The sequence below is a fragment of the Dryas octopetala genome, chromosome 9 (assembly GCF_963921425.1).
Source record: "Dryas octopetala chromosome 9, drDryOcto1.1, whole genome shotgun sequence".
Taxonomy (NCBI): Eukaryota; Viridiplantae; Streptophyta; class Magnoliopsida; order Rosales; family Rosaceae; genus Dryas; species Dryas octopetala.
Genome location: NC_141374.1, coordinates 8,775,967 through 8,801,815, shown reverse-complemented (window position 1 = coordinate 8,801,815; position 25,849 = coordinate 8,775,967). Strand labels below are relative to the sequence as shown.

The following is a 25,849-nucleotide window of genomic DNA, read 5'->3' as shown; positions in this document are numbered from 1 at the left end:
ATTCTGTGCATAGTTATTGACAGAAAATTTATACAATTACTTAAAACATGACCGGATCGTTTATTTTCAAGGACATGGAATATTCTGTGCATAGTTATTGACAGAAAATTTATACAATTACTCATACCCTAATCAAATTTGGCTGCTCTTAATTATGATTGAAGCTCTAGTTTAATCGTAACTTTAGTGATAATGTTATGGTCCTATGGAAACACTGTATTATTGCCTCAAGATATTTCTTAAAAGCAATAATGTTAGTAGTACTGTAGTAGTTAGCAGTTATGGTGCATGGTCGACTGGTGGTTGGAATTACAGACATGGTCTTGCATCCCGGGGATGGGCCCAAAAAGAGGATGGTGGTGTAATGGAAGTAGGACCCAAAAAATGGAAAAAATCATGGCAAGAAACAGCCCTTCTCTTTTTTTGTAAAAGTGATTGTATTTATACCCAAAAAAAATTTAATTTCTACATTATTTTTGTTGTCAATGGAATCTCAATCCATAAATTAGAAAACAGAACATACAACATGACAGGCCAAAGAACAAGGCATATGTTAAAAATAAAAAAATAAAAAATAAAACAAGACCTCCCAAAACACAGAAAAACAAAATATAAAAAACAAATCAAATTACAAAGGGCCATGAACTCTGTACACGGACAAAAACTAACACAACCCAACAAGAGAACGTACACCAAACCCTAACCCTAGAACTAAGAATTGCCCCATCGCCAAGAAGTGTCACCATCAGCCTCCACAGAGGCATAACCATGGGGAAGATAGTAGCAGCTACAGTAAAAACCGCGACGACACCTGAGCACAAGAAAAAAGAAAAAAAAAAACCCAAAATCACAAAAAACTAAAACCAAGAGTCACTGGCAGAATCCCAAAATCCAAACTTCACCATCTAGAATGGCAACCACAGCTGCAAAGTGGAACACAGAGGGTAGAACGGGAATAGGATCTCAGGGGTGAACAAACCCACAAGCCTTGACGGCCAACATCCAAAATTACGGCATGATGCCATTACGACAAGAGGATGACCAGTTCAGAATCAGGATCCAAAGAGCAGCACAACAGATGACAAAGAGGGGAAAGGTGATAATGGGAGAGATGGACCTAGTATGAGGAGGATGAAGGTGATAGAAATCTAGTGTATCAAATATGGGGTAGAAAAAAAATAGGGTAAGGGAAAACAAAACAAAAACCATAAAGGAAAATCATAGGATGAGAACTTAAAAGCCACTCTCAAAAGGACAGAGATCTTTAGCACCACATAGAGTTACTGTACTCAAACTTTAAATTTACAAAATAACATTTTTACTCAATGCATGTTACTCGTAAATACCTCAAAACTACTTTTTTTTATTTGTTATTTTAAATAAGAGCATCAGGAGCTACCGTCCCCATAAGGCTGGCCTAAAGAGGAAGCCAACCGATCACATATGACTTAGTTTTCTTTTAAAATTAATTTTAATTTTATTATATCTTAAAGAGATTGTAAGATATTTTTTTACAATGTCTCAGTAATTATGAGAGGGATACAAATTTTATTTATTAAAAGTTGAGTGTTGAAACTTTATCCAGTAATCTTATAATTTCCCAAACAATAATTCTTTTTGGCTAACATGTCCAAACAGAGAGAAGAATAAATAATTAATATCACAGAAAAAACAAGGCATAGCTCTGCAACACAGTCGGGGATCTTCGGCCAAACAAAAACAGAATCAAGGATCTGCGACATTCACGAACTAACAAATATCCACTGCGATTTCTTTTGAACCAAGCAGAATCTATGAACAGACAATTATATAAAGAATCATAATGTAACAAACGTAGGTTTTCGTGTGATAGTTTGGATATAAGTGGAAGCATACTCACACATTTCTGAACAATACAGGCAACGGACAGATCTCAAGAATCATAACTATACCAGGAACTAATCATCGGAGATTTGGAATGCTCAGATAATTTAGCTAAGAAATGTTTGGTGGTACATTTAGATCATAGGCTACAAGTACAAACAGAGAGTCACAAGACACCGCAAATACAAATGGGAGGAAGAAATTACTGGAGCTCCCTTGCTAACCTCACTGGTTTTTCCTTCAGGAAAGCTACCTCACCAGTTGGTGAAGTCAGCAGATGATGACCTGGGTCTTCCACACTTCCTGCTGATCCAGATGATGCAAGAGATTCTGATCCATCATCATCATCATCTGTATTGACATAATAATAAAGATAAATAGCACAACTAACTTGAGTTCCTAACTGTCCAGTAGTTGATCAATATCTAAACCAAAAGCAATTAAGTAAGCATTCAGAGTGTTTAAAATTATAACTCTTCCTACAAATGAATTCCAACAAATTCACAAAGGAAATCGAAGAGCAGGGCAAATCCAGGGTCAAAATTTATGATGTAACAACATTTTTATGTGTTATACTTAAAACCCTAAAATAATCTAAACTATTATTAAAGAAACTCTCTTGGGTAATGATTCTATATGAACTCCAAGAAATGCTATCTTAACCCCCCTATTCAATGAAATTTTTAATACTTATTTTTCCCTTGCATAAAATGATAACTAAGGACAAGTAAAACTAGACCCATTAAACTTAGTCTCTATCCATATCGACCTATACCTACCAGCTCTCTCCCATCCCACACACTCTCCCTCATCCTAAAATCTCAATTTCATAGTTCAACCTTGATACACTTGGAAAATGGACGAGCAATTGTGATCTGAGAGGATTATATTGAGAAAAATGCAAATTTTATTGACTTGTTTGTTATTTTTTTTTCGTTTTTTCCAGGTCCACACTTTGTTTGGCCAACCAGGGGGGAATATTGTATAAATGTTTAAAATCTATCAAGGTTGATGTCAATCAGATGTTGTTCAGTTGTCATGAGTCAGATATATCACATTTGTTTGGCTTTGGTCGGCTGAACAAAGTTCAAACACAGAATCAAAAAACTTAAACACATATCTAACAACAAATACTCACATTAGTTGTCTAAATTATTCTCACATAAAATTATTCTCATATGTGTAGGACGTGGGAGAATATATATATATAGAGAGAGAGAGAGAGAGAGAGAGAGAGAGAGACTGAAAAACTAAATATCACAAACAAAACCGTAACAAAACAAGACCTAAGGGCCTAAACAAACTAACTCATATTACCTCAAATTCATAAATTTCAATTCTAGGGCATTCCAAAAGTTTCATGAACTTAAAACACACAAAAATCAGAATTTTCAAATAATTTAAGGCACACATTAAATCTAAAAAGCATACCAGAATATGCCGGATGGTCAGGAAGATGCCTCACTGCTGTAATTTGAATGCTTTCTGGTAGAAGACAATTACAGAAAGAACCTGAAACTTCAGAGAATTCTCTACTCAGATAAAAGGAAAAGCTCATTAAATTTATTTATTTTTGGTGGAAAAAAGCTCATTAAATTTAGGCCAGACAATTCATATTAACAAGGTCAAGTGTTCGCAGCAATGCCACCATAACGCCTTGGGGACCTTTATACAACCCATTTCCATAATGACGTGTATCCACCTATGGTACGGACATGCGGAGCCAATTTAATTAAATATCCAACACTAAGATGTATTTATAATCAGAAAGAAGGATTTCATTCATTCATGAGGTCTAGAAACAAACCCCCCCCCTCCAAGTTAGCTTGCTAGCTCCTGTGAATATTGAACTAGAGGATCTTTACTCTCACCTACTCGGGCCAGTCGATTTACCCATCCAGGGATAGGTTTTCCAGTTAGCCGCATACAGACTTCATCAGTAAAATGGTTGCAATTCTTGGAAATTAAATGATAGGTGTCACCATGATATTTTCCAGAAAGGTGCTCCATAAATGACCGAAATTCTGATCGAGACATATCAGTACTGCCCAACAAGAGTGACCTTCTGAAGATGAAGCCAGGGCAACTTCTTGGTTCCACCTCAAACACCCCGCTGCTAGGATACTCATGGGCTCCAAAGCCATACTCCAAGCCATGCACTGTTTAAAAAAACAGGTAGAACTATATCATGTTTTTAAACAATAATTTCATATGAAGGCTGCCAAGGTGATGCCACCCAACTACTCAAGTACAAGGTAAAGAAAAACCAATGGCAAAGAAAACAAAAATAATAAGTGCAAGGATTCATCCAAGAATTAATGTAAAACATTTCTATAGTAGCATTTTGGTATGCATCGATTCCATGGTTCAAGAAATATTGTTTCCACAGATAATTATCAGTTCTATCTGATATTGTTACGATAACCCTTTATATAAGTTGATCCGTCACACATATAAAATGTACTGTATGATTTTTTTTCAAATAATAAAAAAAACTTCTGAATTAATTAGTGAAAGATATACATAATTAGAAAACAAGAATCTTTCTTGATTATTAACATGAAGAAGATAATCAGCATGTTTTCATTGATGCCCAAGACAAAGCTCTATTAATGCAAAACCAAACCTTTGACCAAATATAGAACTGTAAACATTGTTTCCATCCAATTTCTTCTAGTTACCATTTCAATCACTTTTTTTCCTCTTACGAAAATCAGCACAGCTTATCAATAAACAATAAGCAGTCCAGTCGTCCAGCAAACTCAAATTTTCACATAACTATCCAAATATGCTAACAAAGAACACAACAACATTTCTCAAAATTAAAAATTTACCGCAATTAAACAACAATAACCCCCAAAATGAATATGAACCCCTCAAAATTCAAACTTGCATTACTTAAAGAGCCTCATACCTTCGATGCCGGAGTGGAAGATCCCCAGTCCGAACCAGTAGAGGTAGTTATTTACAGGTGTGAGATCGTAGACATTGAGGTACAATAGGGCGCGACTTTTTTTCCGCTCACTCTGCTCCTTCTCTACGCTGGAGCTCGAGCTCGGGCTTGAATTCAAAGGAAACAACCGCATTTTATTGAGTCGCTAACCCTAATTTCCCCAATTGTGTTCCGAAAAAGATCACAAGCTGATCATCTTTTGTTGCCAATCAAAAGGAACCTTGGCGAAGTGAAGAAGTTTAGAACGCTTTCGAACCCTAAGTCGTGTGTTTGGTTGCCGAGAAAATTGAGGAAAATCGAAAATAGTAAGGGGAAAATTTCGGAGTTTTAGGTTTGAATTGCGTTTACGTTTATTGACGACTTTGTTTGTTTGTTTTGTTTAATTTCGAAATATTCGAATGAATGAACTTGGCGAATGGCGATTGTGTAATTATTGAGAGATTACTCCAAACAAGTGGGGTTATGAGTCTTATGACAATGCCCTTGGTTTTCAATGTAATATCCCCAACTTGCCCTGTAGCTCATTTTTTAATTTTTTAATTTAGAATTTTAAATTAATGTTTTTTTTCTCTGACATTCCGTACAATCATTTCCAAGCGATTTGGGTCGGAGACTGCAAACTTGTTGATTTGTCAATGGTGGGGCCCACACATAGTGCAGTGTAATTGGCTGAGTATTTTTATTTATATATTTTATTTAGTTTAGTGTTCGAATTTTAATCGTAAATTAAAATTTTGTTCAGTCTAATAAAGACAAAATTATATTCGTATAAGATTTCCAGTTAGGGATGTACAGAATAAAGAACCTATCATTTTTATCTAAATCTTTTCATGCCATTTAAGTTAAAATTCATGAACTTGAGACTGATAATTCAGTTTGATTTTTAAGGGTGGAATGTAAATAGGAGTTGTTCTGCATAATTTACCTGGTGTAAAAACAGCTCATTGCAAGACAAAATAATGATCTGTGACCCACCAGATTGCATTATCTGATCAAACCCAGATCACATGAATGATCATATCACATTATCACACATGGTACTGTCTATCTTTTGCCTCTGACCTAATTATGTTTGTATGACAAAGGAGGCTTAGCAGGCCTAAAGTCCTTGATCAGTTTGGGTTTTTGCACATAGAGTATCACAATTGACAGCACCAAATTGCATAAGCCACAAGTGCACTCATCAAAAGGTATTCCACCTTTTGAATTCAAATGCTATAAGGCACTTAAAGTAGACAATGAACATTGCACCAGCTAGTTAGCACAAATCAATGCATTGCATATGTTTGAATTCAGTTTTAGTGCATCACATATATGGGGTAACCAAGTAGTTGGGTTATCTTTCGGTAAATGTAGGGTTTAAAGTGAAAACGGGCAATGCTTGAGAGGGTGGCTGTGTAAATAATCTAAATTTCCCAAACACCAAATGGAGGTTCTTCCATTTTGTTGTTGTCACATCAAAAGCAATAAGTTTATAGTTTGTGAAGGAAATTAACTATACTGTTTTGGTACAACCATTAGGAAATGTGACGGCAATGTATTTACAAAACAGCCTCATCTATATATAGGCGAGGATGATAGCATCAAAACCATCTACATTAGAAGACATATTTACATCAGAAATAACATTATAATTACATGTTAAACATTACTTGTAACATCTGTTTGAAACGTTTTCCAAGAGTGATCGATGCCCATATAGTTTGCATTTGGTATCAAGTATGAACCATATATACGACAGATGAGAACAGGCAGGAATATGTGCAAATGCCTGGCAGTGATTGAGTAGCTTCAACAACTTGAACAGTCGAAATCTTGAGTGTCCACAACATTATAGTACAAGGAAGACAACCTGCCATCAAATTTGGAGACCACCTGATGAGAAGATAAACCACAGTAACGCTTTCCTAGCCGCGCAATGCATATAGAGATGATCTTCTTGAACATGGAATCTTCTTGTATTAGTGGTTGTTCCACAAACTCATCTAAGGGCATCCACTGCACAATGGCACAATGCTTGAAGTCAGAGTTATCATAATATCCTATGATGTAATAAGAAAACATAGTTTGATGCATCTACAAAGAAAAATTGCATGTAGCTTATTGCCTCAATTCCTATTAATTTTGTTGACCTGGTTAGCAAAACTATTAGTGAGGTGTATGAGGAAAAGAGAAATGAGTCTCTTAAGCAAATGCCAATAAGCTACCATACCAGAAATGCCTTTTAGTTTGGCAAGTGAAGCATTACAACAACCAGAAGTTAGTAAAGCAGGGAGGAATTAGCTCATTGCTGGTTCATTTTCATAGCTTTCCTAAGCTCCAGTCAATGCAAGTCATCATCAATTTCCTAGACTCTCTTTTATGGTTTTCCCATCCTTGTTTCTATAAGTAACGTTGATACTATGTTAACAGGAAGACAGAGGGATATGAGAAAAAGGGGAACAAACAATAGTTATTTAATCTCCAAAGTTTTGTAGTATTAAATTTTCTTTACTTTCCTTTTTTATCTTCCACACCTTTATATAGGTGCAAAACAAAAGGGTAATGTTTATGACAGATTGTTCAGAAACTCTAGCTAAAAGAGAGTAAAATAGAATTAAGCTTGGATTTTTCCTTGTGCGCAAATATTTACCTTGGCTGCTTGAATTTCAAGATCATCAATTATAATCTGAGTTGATAGTGGTCGTAGCATGCAGATAAAGAACAAATCTGACTTTTCAAAAGCTACATTGTGAGCGTGCCTGAAGTAGAAGGTACAGAAAATATTATATATGGCCGTTTTAGAAATCAGTAATCAGAATTTATATGAAGCGTCCCATTACTTGCTTCAAGTGGTTTACTTATTGAACGGTTTACGCTCAGAAATATGCAGCATTCTTTGCAAACAATGCTGATTATAATAGAGAAATTAGCCATACTAAAAATTTAAATCCTAGAGTGATCATCTTCTATCACATGTCTATGTGAATAAAAATTACATATGGTTATTACCTGAATGCAATAACTTCAACAAATTCTGTATCAATCTGCCATAAAAACAAAATGCAGCTAACACTATTAGACGAACCTTATTGAATAGTGTAAACCCTTTTGCAAGAATAAGTTAGTACAATCTAGATGGAAATTAACCCTAGAAGAAATATTGAGTACCAAATTCTTACCCCAGTTTCCTCTTTAACTTCTCTCACAGCTCCTGTGAAAATCTCTTCTGACTGATCCCAAAGGAAGAAATAAATAATTTGACAAAAATAAATAGAAAAAAAAAAAAGTGAACTATACAGTTAGTATGCTGAACATAGTGAAGCTTAAAAAACGATGGTCAAGGTCCAAACTTGGTTAAAGCACCTCAAGGATGAAGCCAGTTGGTATTTTCCAAAAACCAGCGCATGCAGGAGCACAGTGTTTCTCTTGAACAACAAGAACCTGTGATTAGTCATCAGTTTGTTAGTACTTGATTTAATCGACACGCCTGAACAAGTTTATTAAATCAGATCAACTCTAGGATATGTGTAGTGAACATTCTTGTTAGAATGCATATTAGATTCAACAAGATGACTATTTAGGCTACTTCGTCCTGAAAGATACAGAACCAATGAATCTTTTCACAGATATGTTGAATTGATGGCAGTTAGGTTGCTTACAAATAGATTTAGGAAGTTTCCTTGCTTAATTAAAACTCCTATACATTTATGCAGAAAATTTATGAAAAAGCTAACTTAAGATTTTAAAATAAAAATTAAGAAACTTGGCCAGTTGTATAATGCAAATCTAATTGTCCCTTTAAGTATTTAGCTACCTATCCAAATAGAAAAGGTATACATTAATTATTAAAGTGGAGAGGGATATCTAATGCAAGTGCAACAATATAAGTAGTTCAACTCATTGTTTCTTTCTCACATTATCCAACAGAAGCAATTATACCTCATTTTTGTCATTGATGACAAATCCCCCAATCCCTACTTGATGTGAAGCATTAGCAGGAAGCATGCAAGGTCCTTCCGGAATCCAGTATGTCAACATCACATATCCTCGCTCGGCATGGTGGTACTGGAAGCCTTCCTGAAACCGAAGGGATTATCTCAGATATTTACAGACTCCAACAAGTAAATAATAAAATTAAAGAAATGAACCAGCATTCAGCATTTTGATTCTAGGACATTCTTTTCTTTTACTTGTTCTGTGAAACTTTTTGTGCAATCTAGCAAAGGATCAAATGCGAGTTAGAATTCACCTTCAGTTCAAGAAAGAATAGTTTCTTATCTTAAAGTCATGCATACAGAAGTTACCTTAACAGCAACTGGAACAAGCTCAGCTCTTTCTACTGGCAGCTTAAGCCAAATTCCCTTCTTTCCCTGCAATCAAATTGAAATTATATAGTACATGTCCTGAAAGTACCAAATATATTAGAAGGGAAGGGAACAGATATGAAGGTTGGTATCAATTATGCAGATCAAGGATATACAGTCAGCAGTTTCCACTACCAGACAACAAACTTGAATAGTTCTGCCATGCTTCTGGTTATACAAATAGGCAAAGCATTTATGTTTCCACTATGTTGTTATACATAAATTCATGGTTTCAAAATTCATAAAGACTAAGTAGAAACTAGAAATTCATCCTAGGAAAAGCATTGATGTTTTCACTATGTTGGATAAGATTATGGTGCTTGAGATTAAGGTAGAATCCTCTTCCAGGCCCACCCAATGGCTATGTATCATATCATGGTGATGTAACATAAAGACTTCAGAACAAAACTGCAACATGCTATCAGTATTAATTTAAAAACAAGACCAGAGAATCAAAGGCTCTCCATGTGACTAAAGTTTGGAACTATTAGCTTTCTAGGCAAAAGGTGAGGTATTATACTATGTCAGTACTCAATGCATAGGTAGATAATATACCTCCATTTTCCAGTGAGATAGAGAGGAATGTAGGATATAAGCAAAGGCATTTGGGTTTTCAGGCAATCTTTCTGGATCAACGATAACGCCCCCATACTCATCATCAAAGGCATCAAGCACTCTAATCTCTCTAGGATACAGATTTGATCCTGCACCATTACTTCCAATTATTTGAAACAAGCAAGTTTCTGCTACAAGTTTATCTCCACCAACTGAACCAATAGCATTAGTTGACAGAAAAATATGGTTTGAACTGGAAGGATGAGAAGAAGAAGAAGCCTTCAGAAGAATCCCTGGAAACAAAATAAATAAATAAATAAATAATCCAGGAAACAGAAGAAAGCATTCAATAAATTTCATGAGCTCAAAATCTAATTCAAGCATTAAGAAGAACTTCTAACTTTCTTACTCTAACAGAAAAACGAATTCAAAGTATTACTGAGAGCCTTAATAAAGAGTGGAGAAATTACATACTAGGATGAATTTGTGCCAAATAGAGAGATTAATTAACCAAACAATTATTTCACCCAAAAACAAGTGTGTGCATTCTCATTAGTGATCAATATAATAGCATAAGTCCTTTGTTTAAGTGCTGTACTTCTTATTAGGTTCTTGGCATATAAAAATAGCTGCAAACTCATCAAAACTTGCATTCGTATCTGATCAACTAGAAAACTAAAAGCAGGACAACGAAGCTAACTATCAGCTGAAACTTATCATATTAAATGTTTGATTTCCATGAATATGAGTGAAAAGAGGCAAAAGAAAACAAAAATTAAGAAGGAAATTGGGTTGAAGCAGTCATAAGCTTTTGAAATGTCTACTCCTGTCCCTATCTTTTTGTTGTATGAAAGCAATTACCTCTGCAAGAACAGAGCTGTGGAGAGAATTTGACACCAGCTGGAATGTGCCTGAAACTTAAAAGCGGGTTCGGATACATCCTTCCCATCTGAACTATCTCAGACGCAGACATAGATTTCGATTCAAACAAACTCATCTCCATTAGAGACAGTGTCCCAAATCCCAACTACCTTAACCTGACCACAGCTGTACCATCCAATGAAATCAAATGCTCAATATAACAGTCCCTCAACTTGGACCAAATTAACATTATCTGTTACAATATCCAGATTCCCATAACATGTAACGCTCTAGAACAACAAAACCATAGGAATCATCGTTCGAAGTCAACTAGAACTTGGCAAGTCTGAATGACAAAGACAACCAGTTAAGCTGTTGATTATGAGTGCATGTAGCAATAAGTATGAAGGGTTAAGAGATATCTTATCTAAAAAGCAAGATTAATAATGTAGTCGTTTTATGACCAAAATATGTGGTGTGAAGTGGTGGTGTATGATAATGACAAACAAGGAAAGAGAAAAAAATCTCAAATCTCTTTCACAGCTGAATGAAGAAAACGAGGGAAGTAACTGAAATTTATAGAGCAAACCCACATATATTTTATTAGAGGCAAACTCATAGAAGGCGTTAAAGACTTGGAAAATGCAAAAGGAGACAGATCAAACACATGGGGACTGAATTTGGCAGAATTTGGCACAAACCCAAGTAAGGACAGGCAAGAAAAGCCATGTTTAAGACATGAATCTTATCTTAAGACAAAATGGAGTGTAAGAGTACGTGGATGTGTTGCTTTGCCTTGTGGTGTGAAATGCGTGGTGCGGTGCTGACATGACAAACTCCACCGGAGCAATTAATTAATTGAAGGTAAAGCTGAAAATGAATAATTGAATAAGTGGGATGTAGTAATTGGAAATGAGGCCTTGAATTGAAACAAGTGCATTACCATTTCATTTTGGTCGGCAGGGCATATATCATGAAACTAAGCTCATCTATCAAGTGAATGATATGCGATTTGGTCATCAAGGTTTAGTCCAAGTAGCGTCCAACGCGTGACAGAATATATTCTAAGGTTTGTTAGAACTTAGAATATACTCTACGCACATACAAGTTGTTTGTATGGTAATTGGTGTGTTTTTGGAAACAGTTTTTGTTTTTTTGTTTCTTAGAAAGAGAAAAGACAGCTGATATTTTTGGAAAGATAAGATAATTCTCCTTTATCGCATATTATGAATAATAAAAGTAAAAGAAAGAGAACAGACAGCTGATATTTTTGGAAAGATTAGATAATTTTCCTTTATCGCATATTATGAATAATAAAAGTAAAAAAAAAAAAAAAAAGAGAAAAGACAGCTGATACTTTTGGAAAGATTAGATAATTTTCCATTATCGTATATTATGATATTGATGGATAATACATAAAGGTAAACTTCAAATTTATACTTATAGATAAAATAAAAAAGAAAATTTTTAAAACAATTTTTTACTAGAACACCAAAGCCTTGTAGTATTGACATTTTTCTTCGCTTTATTAAAAGAGGCTTCACTGCCAAATTCGAATATGTTCTCTCTCACAAATTAAAATAAATGTATAAAATCAAGATGTTTGCTATGCATATGTTAAAAGTTTAAAATATTTCAAAACGGTGAGTGCTCAGAATATTTTCATATTTTCTAATTGGAATTGTTGAAATTTAGAATTTCGGTTTTCAAATTTAATTACATGATTCGAAAGTAAGAAATTTTGGAATAAATTTTTGTCGAAATCAGCATTTCTAATTCAACTTGGATCATTAACATGAAGTAATATTCTTTGATCACATCTATGAAAAGGACTTGGAACCTCAGTCTATCTTTTAATAGGTGGGTCGGCCAGAAGTGATTAGTATTAATACATAAAAGATCTACTATAGATATGATATAAAAGGCTTGCTTTTATTTGGAGGAAGGAGAATCAAACTTGTAATAACTTCTAATACAAGGGAGAGAAATTTCACTAATTAATTAGTTAGTTGATTACAAATGCTCCTTAAGGTATAAAGAGATGCATATGGTTATCTCAACAAGTGGAAATGGTAAAATAATCTTCATTTAAAGAACAATAATAAATAATGATCCATAAGTTCACTCTACATTTTTTTGTATCATAAATCTACCTAATTTTTTTTATGTTAAAAATTTCTACCAAAAACTTTACAAATGATAAAGAAACCTACGTTATAAATGTAGAGGCGAGCGCTGAAACTATAGTGTCGATAGATCAGCATGCTACTATTTTTTAAAAAAAAAACTTTTGGTTGTTTTGATTCCTTACTTGACATGGTGGTGTGGTTTAGGGATGTAGATTTGCCCAACCCAAAACTTTAAAACTAAACCCTAAGCCCTAAGAGATGAACTGGTGTCAATCGACCCTAGATTGATTGTATACATTTACCAATCAATTTGTTGCCTGTGAAGTTTGAGAATAACTTTAGATTCACTGGCACTTAGAATCATTGTCGTTGTCAAACAGTCACAACGAGTGTCATTGTCATATTGTAACTGATTAATAGCAAATCACAAATTAGGGTGAATGTGAAACTATAAGATTGAATTTTGTATTTTATGTTAGTTTATTAATGTTGATGCAGCACACATCGCACATGACTATTAGCTTCGAAGTGATAGGCGCAAATCTGGCCATTAGGCTTCCAGTGTCCGATTAATTTTTGCACACAATACCTTTCCAAAAAGGGAATGACGAGGCGAGTCCAACTAATATGGTGGTGAGCTATGGTGGATTTTGGCCCAACAAGGCCATTTGCATTTAAAGTTTTTCCAAATTTTTTGGACATTTTTAATTGTCTTTTATTGCTTTCAGTATTTAATTTGGCCGTTGAATACCATTTATGACCTCTTGGGAGTTACCTAGGGTTTTGGTGGTATTTAAACAACTTTTTCCAGTTGTAATTTCAGTTTTTTATGATTAATGAAAATAGAGATTTTCCTCTAAACCTTCTATCAACTTAGTAATCTTCGGATCAATAAGGTTATTAACCCCCTTGTTCTTGGCATTCTCAATCTAGAGAATCAACAAGTTTAGGGTTTGTGAGTATGTGTTGTGATTCATCACTTACGCTGCGTCAAATGTTCGACATGTTTATGTAACAAGAAGACAAAAGGTATATGTATAAATATTATTTCTAGGCAATTTTTGGGTTGTCGCATCTCCCCAACCCATTAATCATTTTAGGGTGTAAATCAAATTAAGAGCTTAAGTTTGATAGCCTAAGTCTGGAGAGTTAAAACTTAAACTCTAAATTCAAAATATAAAGTTCTACACCCTAAAATGATTAATATGTTGAAAAATTTGTAAAAATTTAAATAGCCATTCTAGTGACCAATGGACGCCATTTAAACGATATAAGCTCGTAATTGGAAGTTCTTGTTGTTGAGAGAAAGATCTTACATTGAGAATTTAAGGCCTTGCATAGTGATTTATAAGGTCTATCTTGAGCCTCTTTACCTATTGTCAATTGGTTTTGGGTTTGATGCTCCAATTTCTTCAATGGTATCAAAGCAAACAATCCACATGCCGTGCTCCCACATAACCCAATGTGAATTGTTCACATGTTTGGCTTGAGTGGTGCCACATGTGAGGGGATCACATGTTGAAATTGTAAGGCATTGCATAGTGGTTTAGGATCTTAATCTTTTCACCCATTTCCAATTTATTTTGGGTTTGATCCTTCAATTTCCTTCACTTCTATACAGGATTGCATGAAAAGGTATAATTTCAAACCGATGTCATTGTAACTTTTCATTTCTATTGGAATCAAATTTTAGGACATCTTCCCATAAATGGAAAATTGAGTGTCACCACTAGATCAAACAGTATTTGGCTCTTTGAAATTATACCTTAAAAAAGGTATTCTCGAGGAATGTTATTTACCTTCTCCAATCTACTTTCTTTACCGACATTCTCCTTTATTATTCTCATTCCGCAGTGTATTTTCATGATCAGAACCATTTGTTTTTTAGATCATTCTATACATATCATATTTATAAAAAATCAACCAAATCAGAAATCATTTAGTTATGAAAGTGAGATCAAATAAACAGATGATTTTGGTAATAGTTTGATTCACCGTTTGCTTATTTGATTACGATTTTCGATTTAATTTATTTTTTCAGAGATTATCTTCAAAAAATAGTCTAAAAAATAAACGATTTCAATCATGAAAATATATTACGAAATAAGAATAATAAAATAGAAGGTCAGTAAAGAAGGTGAATAACATTTCTCATTCAATAATTCTCACAACTGTGGTTTGTGCAATGCGTGTAGGTAAATGCATTTTCCTTGAAAAAATTAGTTCACTTTTTTTAGCTGAAAGTACATGGACAACATTACAGCTCGTGGCTCATTTGTTGGTTTGGAGGCCTGTTCAGATAGATACTTCGTAAGTTCATATGGTGTGGTCCAATAGATGTTGCAGATATTGATCAGTGATTGTCTACTGCTGCGGACCACAGTAAAATTGTTTGAACATAGTGATGGACTGATGACTTGCAAAACATATTGGACATGGATCATCACATAATTCACATCCAATGCAGACGATAACAGATTGCAATTTATTGATGATATTGTGAAAGAATTGTATAAAAGCCTCCCAAGATATTAAAAATAAATATATAAGCTTAAACCAATAATTTTAGTGGTTGTGGTGGGAGTAACTGTTGGAATGGATAGACTGATAGACACACTTTTGTGGCTATTGTCTCCTACTCGTGATGTATGATGGGGATGGGTCCAGACCAATAAAGAGAGTACTTTAAAATTGAAATCTTCACTAATCATGTATTTAATAAAATTAAAAATAAAATTCTCCATTTATATTATCCAATACAAAAAAGATATTATCATATTGCAAATTTGCAATAATGATATAAGCACCAGATGTTATAAAAAGCTTTTATTGACGTTTTATTTGGCATTTTCAAGCTTTGTACACCACCAAACCCTTGCAAACAAATGGAGAAAGATCAATAAGAATAAAGGAAAGGAAAGGAAAGAAAAGAAAAGAAAACAGTTCAAATTGGAACACAGTGAGGGAAGCTGAAGCAGTCACAAGTAGAAAATGTTTTAGACTCTGTAATATGGATTGACTTCAATATCCAAACCCCTTAGCTTTGCAAAGGACTGCACCTTCCCTTTCAGAGTGTGAAGTTCCCTTAGCCTGCATTGCAAGAAAATAGCAAAATCAAATTTAGGCAACAGGCAACACTGCCAAGACACATAATAAACAAAGAATACATGTCCTGCATTACTGGTATGATGAAACCTTGAACTAGTATATAATTGAATCAATTGTGGTCACCAATGTCCAACCCAAGAAAGAGGCCAACCTTGAAATCTCTGCGCGTCTCTTGGCTTCTTCAGCCATGATGCTCACGTCCCTGAATGTGTACCTCTCGGGGATGCTCCTTCCCTCCATAGTTGGGTGGCCATGAACCGACCGCTGTTCTACTGCCCATGCAGCCTCATGAGCTTCCCTACTTTGGGTGTTGAAAGCCGTCTGGAAAATTATATACATATACATTATTGGCAATGCTGTTAGAAAGTCCAAGGAAAAAAAGAAATTCAAAAGTTTTTGTTACAACTACAAATGGAAGCCTAACAGAGGAACATAGCAAATCAAGCACATATATGTTCTCATCTATTCTTGATGTCTAATCAAATACCATGAAATAAAATTTAATCATAAGATGGAATTCACTCACTTTGTTAAATGCCCGATTCCAGGCCTTCCCACTGAGTGCATATCGAACAAAAACCTTAATAGGGTCAAGTAGCATATAGATTATAATGTTGTATATCCATATGATTGCACACCAACTCCAGCCGATCGATTTAATTCCAGCAAATTTCCATGTTGCTGTAGCAGATATTGCTGTTGCAACCTGTAAGCATGAAACATTTTTCTTTTAATGAATATTAACCATTTTTAGTTTAGTATTATCGACTAAAGTTTCTGAAGAAAAGAAAAAATACAAAACATCTTCCAAATATAAATTTTGATGAATAGGAAGCATTATTTGAGGCTGCAGAATTTCTATCTAATGCTATCTATTGAAAGCTATTCAAAGAAAAGGCATGAAACCGTTTACCAGTTGAGCAATTATGAAAGCACCAACAAGAAGAAGACCAGGTCTTTCCATAAATGACCAGCCTCTGGAGCGAGTTACGAAAATTAGAGCTTGGCTGATGGTGCTAACTTGAAGGTACACAGCAGATGCTAGCTGGGCATTCAGTGGCTTGGTGACGTTGGGATCTGTGAGATTATAGAGCTTCTTGTAGAAGTTTGGCTCTAACTTGAAAGGTTTCTGAGAGAGAGAGAGAGAAGTTAGCAACTTTGCCGTTGCCATCAAAGTACAAAATGTGAGGCCTATGTATCTATGCTGATCACAATAACCATGAAACAAATTCAAGTTTACAGATGCAAAACTAATAAATTCTTAAAACTGGGGGATACTAGGAGTCTTTGTTTTTTGTTGTTTTTTTTTTTAAGCCAAAAGAGGCTGCTAGGATATGAGGACAAAAGCACACACACAAAATAGAGGTGTGATGCCATATCAAGCTAGCATTGATACTGAAACTTAAGCTTACAGGAAATTGGGCTCTTTATAATGTGCATGCCAAAACATAGAAATACTAACAGAATGAAGTAAAGCATGATTAATATAAGGAACAATTAATAGATGAAGCAAAATTGGTTAATAATATTGCTCCTTGTAAATACTTCAGAAAATTATATTTCAACTTTTTATCTGGAAGAATCAAGGGTATCCTAAGAAATGATACACAATAGGCACATTTACCGCAAAGAACTCGGTTTCATAAATGATGCAGAAGAATATAACTGTCGTCACGGCAAGGTAACTGCCTAAGACAATCCCAGTTGCAAATATTTCACTGAGCTTCCAACTTTCAGGAACTGGAGATGGCTTAACCCTGTCTTTGGATATTGTCATGATAGTACCTGGGAAATAGTTCAAAATTCAGACTTATTTTCGAAAGGAAAAAGGGGTATAAATGAAAGAATAGCTGAAAACCAAGAATTCGCACTCAAGGAACTCTGTTACAGACAAACGCAAGAGATGAGAGAACTTAAAAAGGGTAATAATGCTTACCATCATTAAGAATGGCGATGATGAGGACCATAAAAGGAGGGAAATCAAATCTCCAGAATAAAGTGAGCAACAAGAAACCCAGCTGTTATACAATCCCATTTAGAAATGAGAAATGACCATTATAATTTGCTCATATGTGACATAATCTCTTTAGCAAAGAAAAGGAGGGGTTGGGGAGTGGGATCATGAGCTACTTACCACAATACGTATTGTTATAGATACCGCATATATCTGAAAAATGAAAACAACAAAAAAAATATATATATATTGAAAACAAGACCAAGATTTAGCTCCAGGCTCACTTTAAGGTCCACGTCCTAAAAGAATGAGAAGAGAGATTCCCCTTACTGTGTAATTCTTCATTCTTTGAAAGATTGCACGGCTTGTCAAAACAGCACTGATGATTACACTCAACCCAGGTTCTGTCAGTACTATATCAGACGCACTACGAGCAGCATCTGTAGCATCTGCCACAGCAATTCCTATGTCTGCTTTCTTCAATGCAGGTGCATCATTAACTCCATCACCCGTCATTCCAACTATGTGCTTCTTAGCTTGTAATCGCTGCACAATCTCATATTTATGCTCTGAAATGAAGCATCAAGTCAGATAAAAGCAATGCAAAGTAGATTAGAAAAAGTAACAAACTGTAATGGATATGATTACCAGGAAAGACGCCAGCAAAACCATCATCTTTCTCTATGAGTTCATCAATTTGTAGAGTTGCATCTAAGCCGTCCTTATTTTCCCCAAGCAAAGACGATGATGGATACATGTTTGTGCCCATCCCAAGTCGTCTCCCAGTCTCTTTAGCAATTGCCAGTTGATCACCTGGAAAGTAATTCCATTAGGGGAGTCAAAAGAAAGTTTTGAAAAGATTACTGAAATTTAGGATATTGATACGGTTGGAGTGGAATCAGTGATAATCTATGAAGTTCATCAAAAGGTTAGTCACTTGAAAGTACTACAAGATAATGAACTCCATGAAGTTCATTAAATATTTAGTGGCATGAAATTGGTCAACTCTGTGAAGCTTGATAGTGATCAGAAATTTTTCTAGTAGTGAATCTTGATAGTACTTTCCTACCAAACTATCAAATTCTCTTAACAGCAATTTTCTGATAGATCCTGACTTAGACCCTTCTGCTACAGGCCCATAAAAGCAATAAAGCAAGGAGTACCTTGATTTTAATCAGGTAAGGCTTTTTCTTTGCTTGAAGATGTTGCATCAGGTGTTGGTTGAACTTATGGACGTCATATTGTTTAAAGTGTACAAGGGCAGAAAAGCAATCTGAACTGTTCTATATTAATCTTGATGATTTAGCAATCTGAACTTATGGAAAAAATGCCTTTTCTCACATACCTGTGATCATTTTAACACTGACACCGAGATCTAGAGCTCTTCTAATAGTTTCAGCACTGTCATGGCGTGGTGGATCAAACAGAGGGAGAAGACCAACAAACTCCCAAGGTCCACCAGGACTGTCTTTGGTACCAGCTGGTACTTCCTGTAAATTACAGAACTCTCCTCATCCATAATGCACCAGAGGAACATACTTCTAGGAGTAGGAATTTTATAAAAGCTTGATTACCTGACAAGCAACAGCAAGGGATCGAAGTCCACGCTCTGCAAATTTGTCAATTACTGAGTGCACCCTTCTTTCAATATCTGATCTATTCCATGCCAAATTGAGTATCTACAAATTACACATAAAATGTTTTGGAAATTTAGGTCATATTTAGTGTGAAGGACTAAGAAACCAAGATTTCAAATTGATACACTAATTACCTGCTCTGGTGCACCTTTGCTCACTCTGTGCATTTTACCAGCTTTGTCTATGTATGTAAGTGCTGTCCTCTTATCAGTTGGATTGAATGGAAGGAAGTGAACTTCTGTAATTCCAGCTCGAGCCTACAAATTACAATTGAGCAACAGGAAAAACTCATATCAATTAAGCCTTAATAAACAAAACACATGGTTTCATATGCAAGTTTCAAAACTAAAAAGAAGGCAAATCTCATGAACTAAAAGGCCTGAAATTAGTAGCACTTCAACCAAACACAGCTCTGCAAGTTCGAAAGGCTATATGCCTATATCTGTTTTTTCAAATAGAGACCATACTTTTGCCTGCGTAAAATGATACTATGAACATGCACTTCTCGTCACTGTACAACAATAGAATTCACATTGGATTTGCACTTTCTTTTTTTGGCCCAAAAAAAAAAAATTTGAAACGCATATTCAGGTCCAATTTCTCCAAAAGTTTCAGTTTTAGGATCCTATTTGGAAAAACATTTTGAGTAATACGATCTACTACCTCCTTGGAATCAGCTAGCATTGCAACAATTGCTGCATCAATAGCATCTTGATTCTCCAACCTTGAAGCTCTGGCAGCCATCAATACAACCATGTCCTTCTCAACATCTTTGGCAAAAACCTATGAATGGAAGTGATTGTCAAATGTCGAGATAATCCAATATGATGATCTTAAGATTTACATCCATGGAAAACACAATAAAACAGGACATTAATAGTTTTCATCTTTATCTGGAAACAACAATATATATGCAAAATCTTCAGCTATATTTTGTGCATTCTAACCAACTAAAATAAAGACATCTTGAATCCTTGTGTTGGTTATATAGCTTACTACAAGAGGGCTCCGGAGAAAATGTACTTTATTTATTCATATGGTTCTCTTAGACTATTGGGAATAGATACATGTTTAATTGTTTATCATATATTGTTGCAAATTTATTAGGAGAAATCTTAAACATGAAAACTACTGGCATTGGCAATAGCTTTATTGTGCAGATGTAAACATACCATCCAAATATGTATTTAGCTTAAGCTTCTATAAGAAAGGTTAATTACATAGTTCATTGTCATGTCGGTCAAAAGATTTAAGCATATGACAGGATTAAAAAATATCACCTCTATCAGATTCTTGTCCACTGTTAATTTGTTGAGAGTTAAAGTTCCTGTTTTATCACTACAGAGCACATCCATACCAGCCATTTCTTCAATAGCTGTCATTCTCTTTGTAATTGCACCCTGAAAAGAACTCCAACAAGCTATTACTTTGATTTCCATACTAAAGAGAGGCTAACTCAGTTCTGAAATTTCATGATTGTAATTAAATGAAGCTTTTAAACCTGCTGAGACAAACAATGAGAACCAATGGCCATGGTGACAGACAGAACTGTTGGCATAGCAATTGGGATGCCTCCAATAAGTAGAACAAGAAGGTTATCTATCGAAGCACGATACCCTCTTTTTTGAACTGCTAAGAAAATTATTTCAAGCACAATCCCAATGGCAATCGAGCAAATGCAAAAGTTTCCAATAGCTGTTAAGACCTGAAACAATCAGTCCAAATAGTAATTCAGATGCACAACCACTAAAAAATTCTCATACTCAAGATGCAACACTCTCTAATATGAGTAGATTTCACTGTCCCATTAACTTTAAGCAACAAATAGAAATTTTTTATACTGCCGAATCCTATATTCAGAAGCCTCTCATATGAATCATGTCTATTGGCTTGACATTCTACCAACATGACCATGTATTGACACTATTAAGATGAAAAGATTTTAAAAAAAGAACCTGCTGAAAGTGCCCAACATGGGTTGTGTTTTCCACAAGATGAGCAGCTTTTCCAAAGAAGGTATGTACTCCAGTTGCAATAACAACTGCTTCAATTTCACCTTGTTTACATGTTGAACCAGAGTATACTCCATCACCAGAATGCTTAGATACTGGGAGTGATTCCCCTGTAAGAGCAGACTGAAAAGAAGAAAAGAAAAATATAACAGAAAGCCCAGAAATGAAAGTCTGTCAAAGTAGAAGACAAGAAATAATAGAACCAGGTGATATAATGACATATCAAACACTCTTACTGACGATACGTCGATACATCCATAACGGTTCATCTTAGGTATGAATTCTTTTTGCAAAGACAAGAGTGCAAACACTTCCTTGGCCTCAACATTAAAATTAATTTTAATTTAAAAATCCAAACAAGAAAAAACTGCAAAGTATGAGTAACCATGGTACTCCTACAGCTCAAGGTCATTTCATAGAAATTAAGAATCAATTAATATGGAAAAAGGATGTAGGGATGGTAGCATCAAGGACACATAATTTTACATATATGTATTTGCTTCTTATCCAGTAGAACAGTAATATTTAGGTAAGAACCAGTTACACATGCCAGTTGTAAAATTAAATTTCGACTGTGCATTGTGATTACATTTAAGGGTAGAATTTTATTATTAGACCTGGAGATTAGACACCTTACACAAAGTCCCAAAGTCATTTAGCTTGAACCTTTTCATTTTGCACATTCTATCCCTAACCCCTAAATTTCAATACACTTGCACATAAATGACTGACTAGCAATGGCTCAACAATGATAAGAGTATAAGACACATGCAATGATTTATTAACAATAGACTATGACTTAGCTACCTGATCAATTTTTAAAGGATCTCCATCTAGCAAACGAGCATCAGCGGGGATTATATCACCTAATTTGATACTAATAATGTCTCCAGGAACCAGCACAGCAGCATCTTCCTCACTCCATTTCCCATCACGTAAAACCTGTCAAGATTTAATGAATTATCAATCTTACAGAGAGGCAACAGAAAAAACAATCTTCTGAATAGCAAAGAAAGGAAAAATTAATGAAATGGTTCATGGAGAAGGAAAAAGTAATTCATCCATACAAATGAAAGTAACCTTGGCTTTAGGAGCCAGTCGTGCCATAAGAGCCGCAGCTGCATTGCCAGCATTGTTTTCCTCAATAAAGCTTATTGTTGAATTTATAATAAGTAGTGCCAGGATGCCCCCGGAATCATAAACATCTCGATCCTTTCCCTGAAAGAATTTGTTTTTCAAAAGTCAGTCTAGAAACCTAGGTTTTGTCTCAAAGGTAAGACGAACTCCTAGGGACTTACTCCTCCATGAGCAAGAGTTATGGACATTAATGCAGCTGCTTCCATAACCCAAGACAAAGGGTTCCACATAAATCCCAGAAAGTTGAGTATTTTACTTTCCTGCAAAGGAAAAGACAGAGTAAATTAACAAGAAGGTGGATGCTTAGCTTACTAAAAGAAATTACCGCTTAAGAAACAATTTATATCAAGTTAATTACAATAGAAGAAAGAGCACAAGCTGTAACAAATTATTTGAAACCTTTTTCTCTTCAAGTTTGTTGTAACCAAACATCTCCAACCGCTTTTGCACCTCGACAGAACTGAGACCCTCAGCTGTACATTTCAAATTTTCAAAAACTTCCTCAACAGGGATGTTCTCCTGCCATTATAGTCAAGATTAACAAAAATGTAATAGCCTTAAAATGGATTGATGCAGAGACTCGTAGTTCATAATGGCTCAATTCATCAACCTAGATCATCAGGCCCAAATGTATTACAAATTGATAAAAATTTCCTTTGAAATCATAAAACATAATTTTTATGTCCCCCCTCCCCTCCTTAATTTCAACAAAACAAGAATGAAATATACTAACTCTGAATTAGATATCATCCAAAAACTTAATAGAAGTCATCATTCCCAACTAGCAACACAGAAAACATTGCTCCATCGAAAGAACACTGAAAATAAAACATACTATACATACTACCAGATAATACAAATGCTTTCTGAGAGGATTATTGTCCAGTTTATCAAGAAAAAAGGTTACTCAAAACACTCTAATGTAACAAGTAAATAGGTACTAATTCCCAGGGAAATCCTCTTGCACACTAGTTTTATATGACCTTTATGATCAGCGAAATTTTGAGGCATGATGGTTTAACACAAAAATGAAGTAGATCAAGAACATGCACCAGATCAACAGCTTCCTTGCTAATAAGCTCAAGGGCAATTGATGTGTCCATTGTGGCTCTACAGTCTTTGGCTCTTAGCCCTCAACGAGAAACGCAAAGATAGACAACCTGCAGATTCAGAAAGTTGTCATCATAGAAATTTTGTGCTGAAAAAATTATTTAACAAAAACAAAAACACATCTAATGAAGGTTGGTGATATATGATTCCTCCAACATCTTGAGGCCACAGCTTCTTGTATCAATGTCAAGAAGGCCATGTATTCCATTCATTTAGTTGATGACATGAGAAGAAAGAAAAATAAAAACTGAAACTTATAGTTCCCGCTTTCTGGTTTCGGACATTAGAAAAATCAGGCTTAGTTGAGTGGATTTTCTTGTTTATTCAGTCTTTTTTTTTTTTAAGTTTTAGAACAGTAGCATTAGTCTATTATAATCTCATTCCTCCTCTTATTCACCACTATCTGAGGTAACTAATATGCACATAAGCTGCTTAAATTGAATTAGAGCAATGCATGGAAAGTAAATTTCTAAATGTCAATGGTAACTTATCTCATTAGTTATCTTACCAAATGAACAAGACTCATCTCATGAGTCATGAGTGGGTGTTGGATATTGCATAAAAATTAATCATATCTTAATGTTTCACTCCCCCCTGTGAACACACATGCCAGTAAAGAGGTAAGATGACATTAAACATAACCATAAAGACTGAAATATGTAAACCAGCCAAGTACCTGAAAACTCAAAGACAACATGATTCAAACAGCTATTAGGCAACACAAACATGGTCATCAGAAAGATGATGGCAGCAATGAATGATATGATATTCTCATTTCAGTGGCTAATTAAATGGGTTTTGAAACTGCAAATATGTACCAAATTGAACAGAAATCTCAAGCAGTAGTCTGCTTTTTTAACATGAACCCACTTCAGAAAACCACCATACACCAAGACCCTTCAAAGCCACAAACCATAGAAGAGGGTCTGCGGTGTTGCTGGAGAGAGTATGTTGATAAATGAATTACATTTATTAGTCTTCTCTGCAGCTTTTATTTAATTGTGGTGGCTGCAATATTTAGTGTGTTGTTAGGTGATTGTCTGTCTTGGAAATCATAAAGTCTATTTGGGTTGTAGGTGCCTTTAATGAGGTAGTTGATTGTTGTAGCTCTGTATCTCTTATATCAGGAGTGTCTTTCTCCTGAGTTCTTATGAATGAAACTCTCCTCTTTGCACCATGGATGTAGGCAGCAAAACTTGCTGCTGAACCACGTTAATTTATTCTGGTTTTCTTCTTCCATTTTCTTCCTTTCTAAACTACAGAGTACTTCTGGGAGAAGAAAAGAGAACTTGGCATGTATAAATACACATAAAACCTGCCATATATGCAAACCAAGCCGCGTCCACCATATGAAGACATAATGTGAGATAGAGAGAGAGAGAGAGAGAGAGAGAGAGAGAGAGAGAGACATGAGCAGAATATTGGCCATTTGAAAGAATTAAGACAAGGGCTCAGCTTCTGAAACAACGTCGCCAGCATGAACACAGCTAGCTGATAACACAAAGCGCACACTGTTTTTAACGAAGAAGCTATCGAGATAGAAACTAACGTATGAAAGTGAATGAATGAATGATTGGCGTAAATGTGTGATTTGCTTAATTTTTGTTCATTAATTAATTGATGTTGCACATCCATATCTAGGGCTGGGTCGGTTTAACGGAAAAATCGAGATCGTATTCGAAACTGCTCCAATCGATGCCGAAAAGAACCGTACCGAGATATTGGTTTGCCAACCGAACCGGTATGTTCAGTTTCGGTTTCGATTCCGGTTCTGGTTCTCAGATTTTGAAACCATCGATTTACCGAACCGAACCAAATATATACAACATTAATTTAAATATAACATTTTTATACATTTTTAATTTTTTATATCCTAAAATACCTTTCTATAATCCATTTATATACATTTCTATAATTTATATAAAAAATATATAAATTTATAAACCTTAAACCCTTTTTATATCCTAAATCTTATAATTAATAATTTTTATATTTTTTAATTTATATAATACATTAACATATAAAAATTAATTAAAAATATCCTAAACATTGAGTGGCAGCATTAATAGTGAGTCACCTAATCACTGAGTGTCACCTGCCTTTTGGTTCTACTATTTAGAAAGCTAGCTTCACGTGGTCTTCTGGCAATATTGCTTCCTACAACTTTTGCTTTTCTGACAATTC

At 34.9% G+C, this 25,849-nt stretch overlaps 3 protein-coding genes across 4 annotated transcripts; all 3 read right to left on the bottom strand.

Annotated features, from left to right (window-relative positions):
* Positions 1–1,788: 1,788 nt before the first annotated feature.
* Positions 1,789–5,209, bottom strand: LOC147273721 (deSI-like protein At4g17486). Of its 2 annotated transcripts, none has more exons than XM_086256051.1 (4): positions 4,778–5,209; positions 3,735–4,022; positions 3,295–3,381; positions 1,789–2,214 (listed from the first exon to the last, which is right to left on the bottom strand). In XM_086256051.1, exons 1-4 carry the CDS (start codon positions 4,947–4,949, stop codon positions 2,066–2,068), a joined length of 696 nt encoding a protein of 231 aa, XP_086112177.1. In that variant the 5' UTR covers positions 4,950–5,209; the 3' UTR covers positions 1,789–2,065. The 2 variants fall into 2 exon arrangements, with proteins under 2 accessions (XP_086112177.1, XP_086112179.1); XM_086256053.1 differs by having other exon boundaries at positions 3,295–3,375; positions 4,778–5,207.
* A 1,085-nt stretch (positions 5,210–6,294) lies between these two features.
* NUDT8 (nudix hydrolase homolog 8) lies at positions 6,295–11,266 on the bottom strand. Its single transcript, XM_086257457.1, has 9 exons — positions 10,579–11,266; positions 9,718–10,010; positions 9,103–9,168; positions 8,738–8,875; positions 8,162–8,239; positions 7,978–8,028; positions 7,808–7,842; positions 7,449–7,557; positions 6,295–6,814 (listed from the first exon to the last, which is right to left on the bottom strand). The coding sequence occupies exons 1-9, from the start codon at positions 10,718–10,720 to the stop codon at positions 6,608–6,610; spliced, it is 1,119 nt and encodes a 372-aa protein (XP_086113583.1). The 5' UTR covers positions 10,721–11,266; the 3' UTR covers positions 6,295–6,607.
* Positions 11,267–15,465: 4,199 nt separating this feature from the next.
* Positions 15,466–24,871, bottom strand: LOC147273719 (ATPase 11, plasma membrane-type-like). The gene is made up of 23 exons (XM_086257361.1): positions 24,342–24,871; positions 24,174–24,259; positions 23,608–23,715; positions 22,955–23,074; positions 22,717–22,815; positions 22,499–22,636; positions 22,226–22,360; positions 21,362–21,541; positions 20,908–21,111; positions 20,687–20,806; positions 20,070–20,189; positions 19,541–19,663; positions 19,344–19,448; positions 19,115–19,259; positions 18,418–18,582; positions 18,100–18,338; positions 17,950–17,982; positions 17,752–17,833; positions 17,440–17,600; positions 16,729–16,944; positions 16,342–16,521; positions 15,967–16,136; positions 15,466–15,797 (listed from the first exon to the last, which is right to left on the bottom strand). Exons 3-23 carry the CDS (start codon positions 23,656–23,658, stop codon positions 15,704–15,706), a joined length of 2,880 nt encoding a protein of 959 aa, XP_086113487.1. The 5' UTR covers positions 23,659–23,715; positions 24,174–24,259; positions 24,342–24,871; the 3' UTR covers positions 15,466–15,703.
* Positions 24,872–25,849: the final 978 nt, after the last annotated feature.

Coding starts and splice junctions, on each gene's coding strand:
- LOC147273721 (XM_086256051.1), bottom strand. CDS start 4,949: ATGCGGTTGTTTCCTTTGAATTCAAGCCCGAGCTCGAGCTCCAGCGTA. Junction 4,023..4,777: donor CTTCCACTCCGGCATCGAAG/GTATGAGGCTCT, acceptor TTTTTTAAACAG/TGCATGGCTTGGAGTATGGC. Junction 3,382..3,734: donor AAATCGACTGGCCCGAGTAG/GTGAGAGTAAAG, acceptor AATTCTCTGAAG/TTTCAGGTTCTTTCTGTAAT.
- NUDT8 (XM_086257457.1), bottom strand. CDS start 10,720: ATGGAGATGAGTTTGTTTGAATCGAAATCTATGTCTGCGTCTGAGATA. Junction 8,240..8,737: donor TCATCAATGACAAAAATGAG/GTATAATTGCTT, acceptor GACTAATCACAG/GTTCTTGTTGTTCAAGAGAA. Junction 7,843..7,977: donor AAGTTAAAGAGGAAACTGGG/GTAAGAATTTGG, acceptor TTTTTATGGCAG/ATTGATACAGAATTTGTTGA.
- LOC147273719 (XM_086257361.1), bottom strand. CDS start 23,658: ATGGACACATCAATTGCCCTTGAGCTTATTAGCAAGGAAGCTGTTGAT. Junction 22,816..22,954: donor ACAAACTTGAAGAGAAAAAG/GTTTCAAATAAT, acceptor TTTCCTTTGCAG/GAAAGTAAAATACTCAACTT. Junction 22,637..22,716: donor TAACTCTTGCTCATGGAGGA/GTAAGTCCCTAG, acceptor AAATTCTTTCAG/GGAAAGGATCGAGATGTTTA.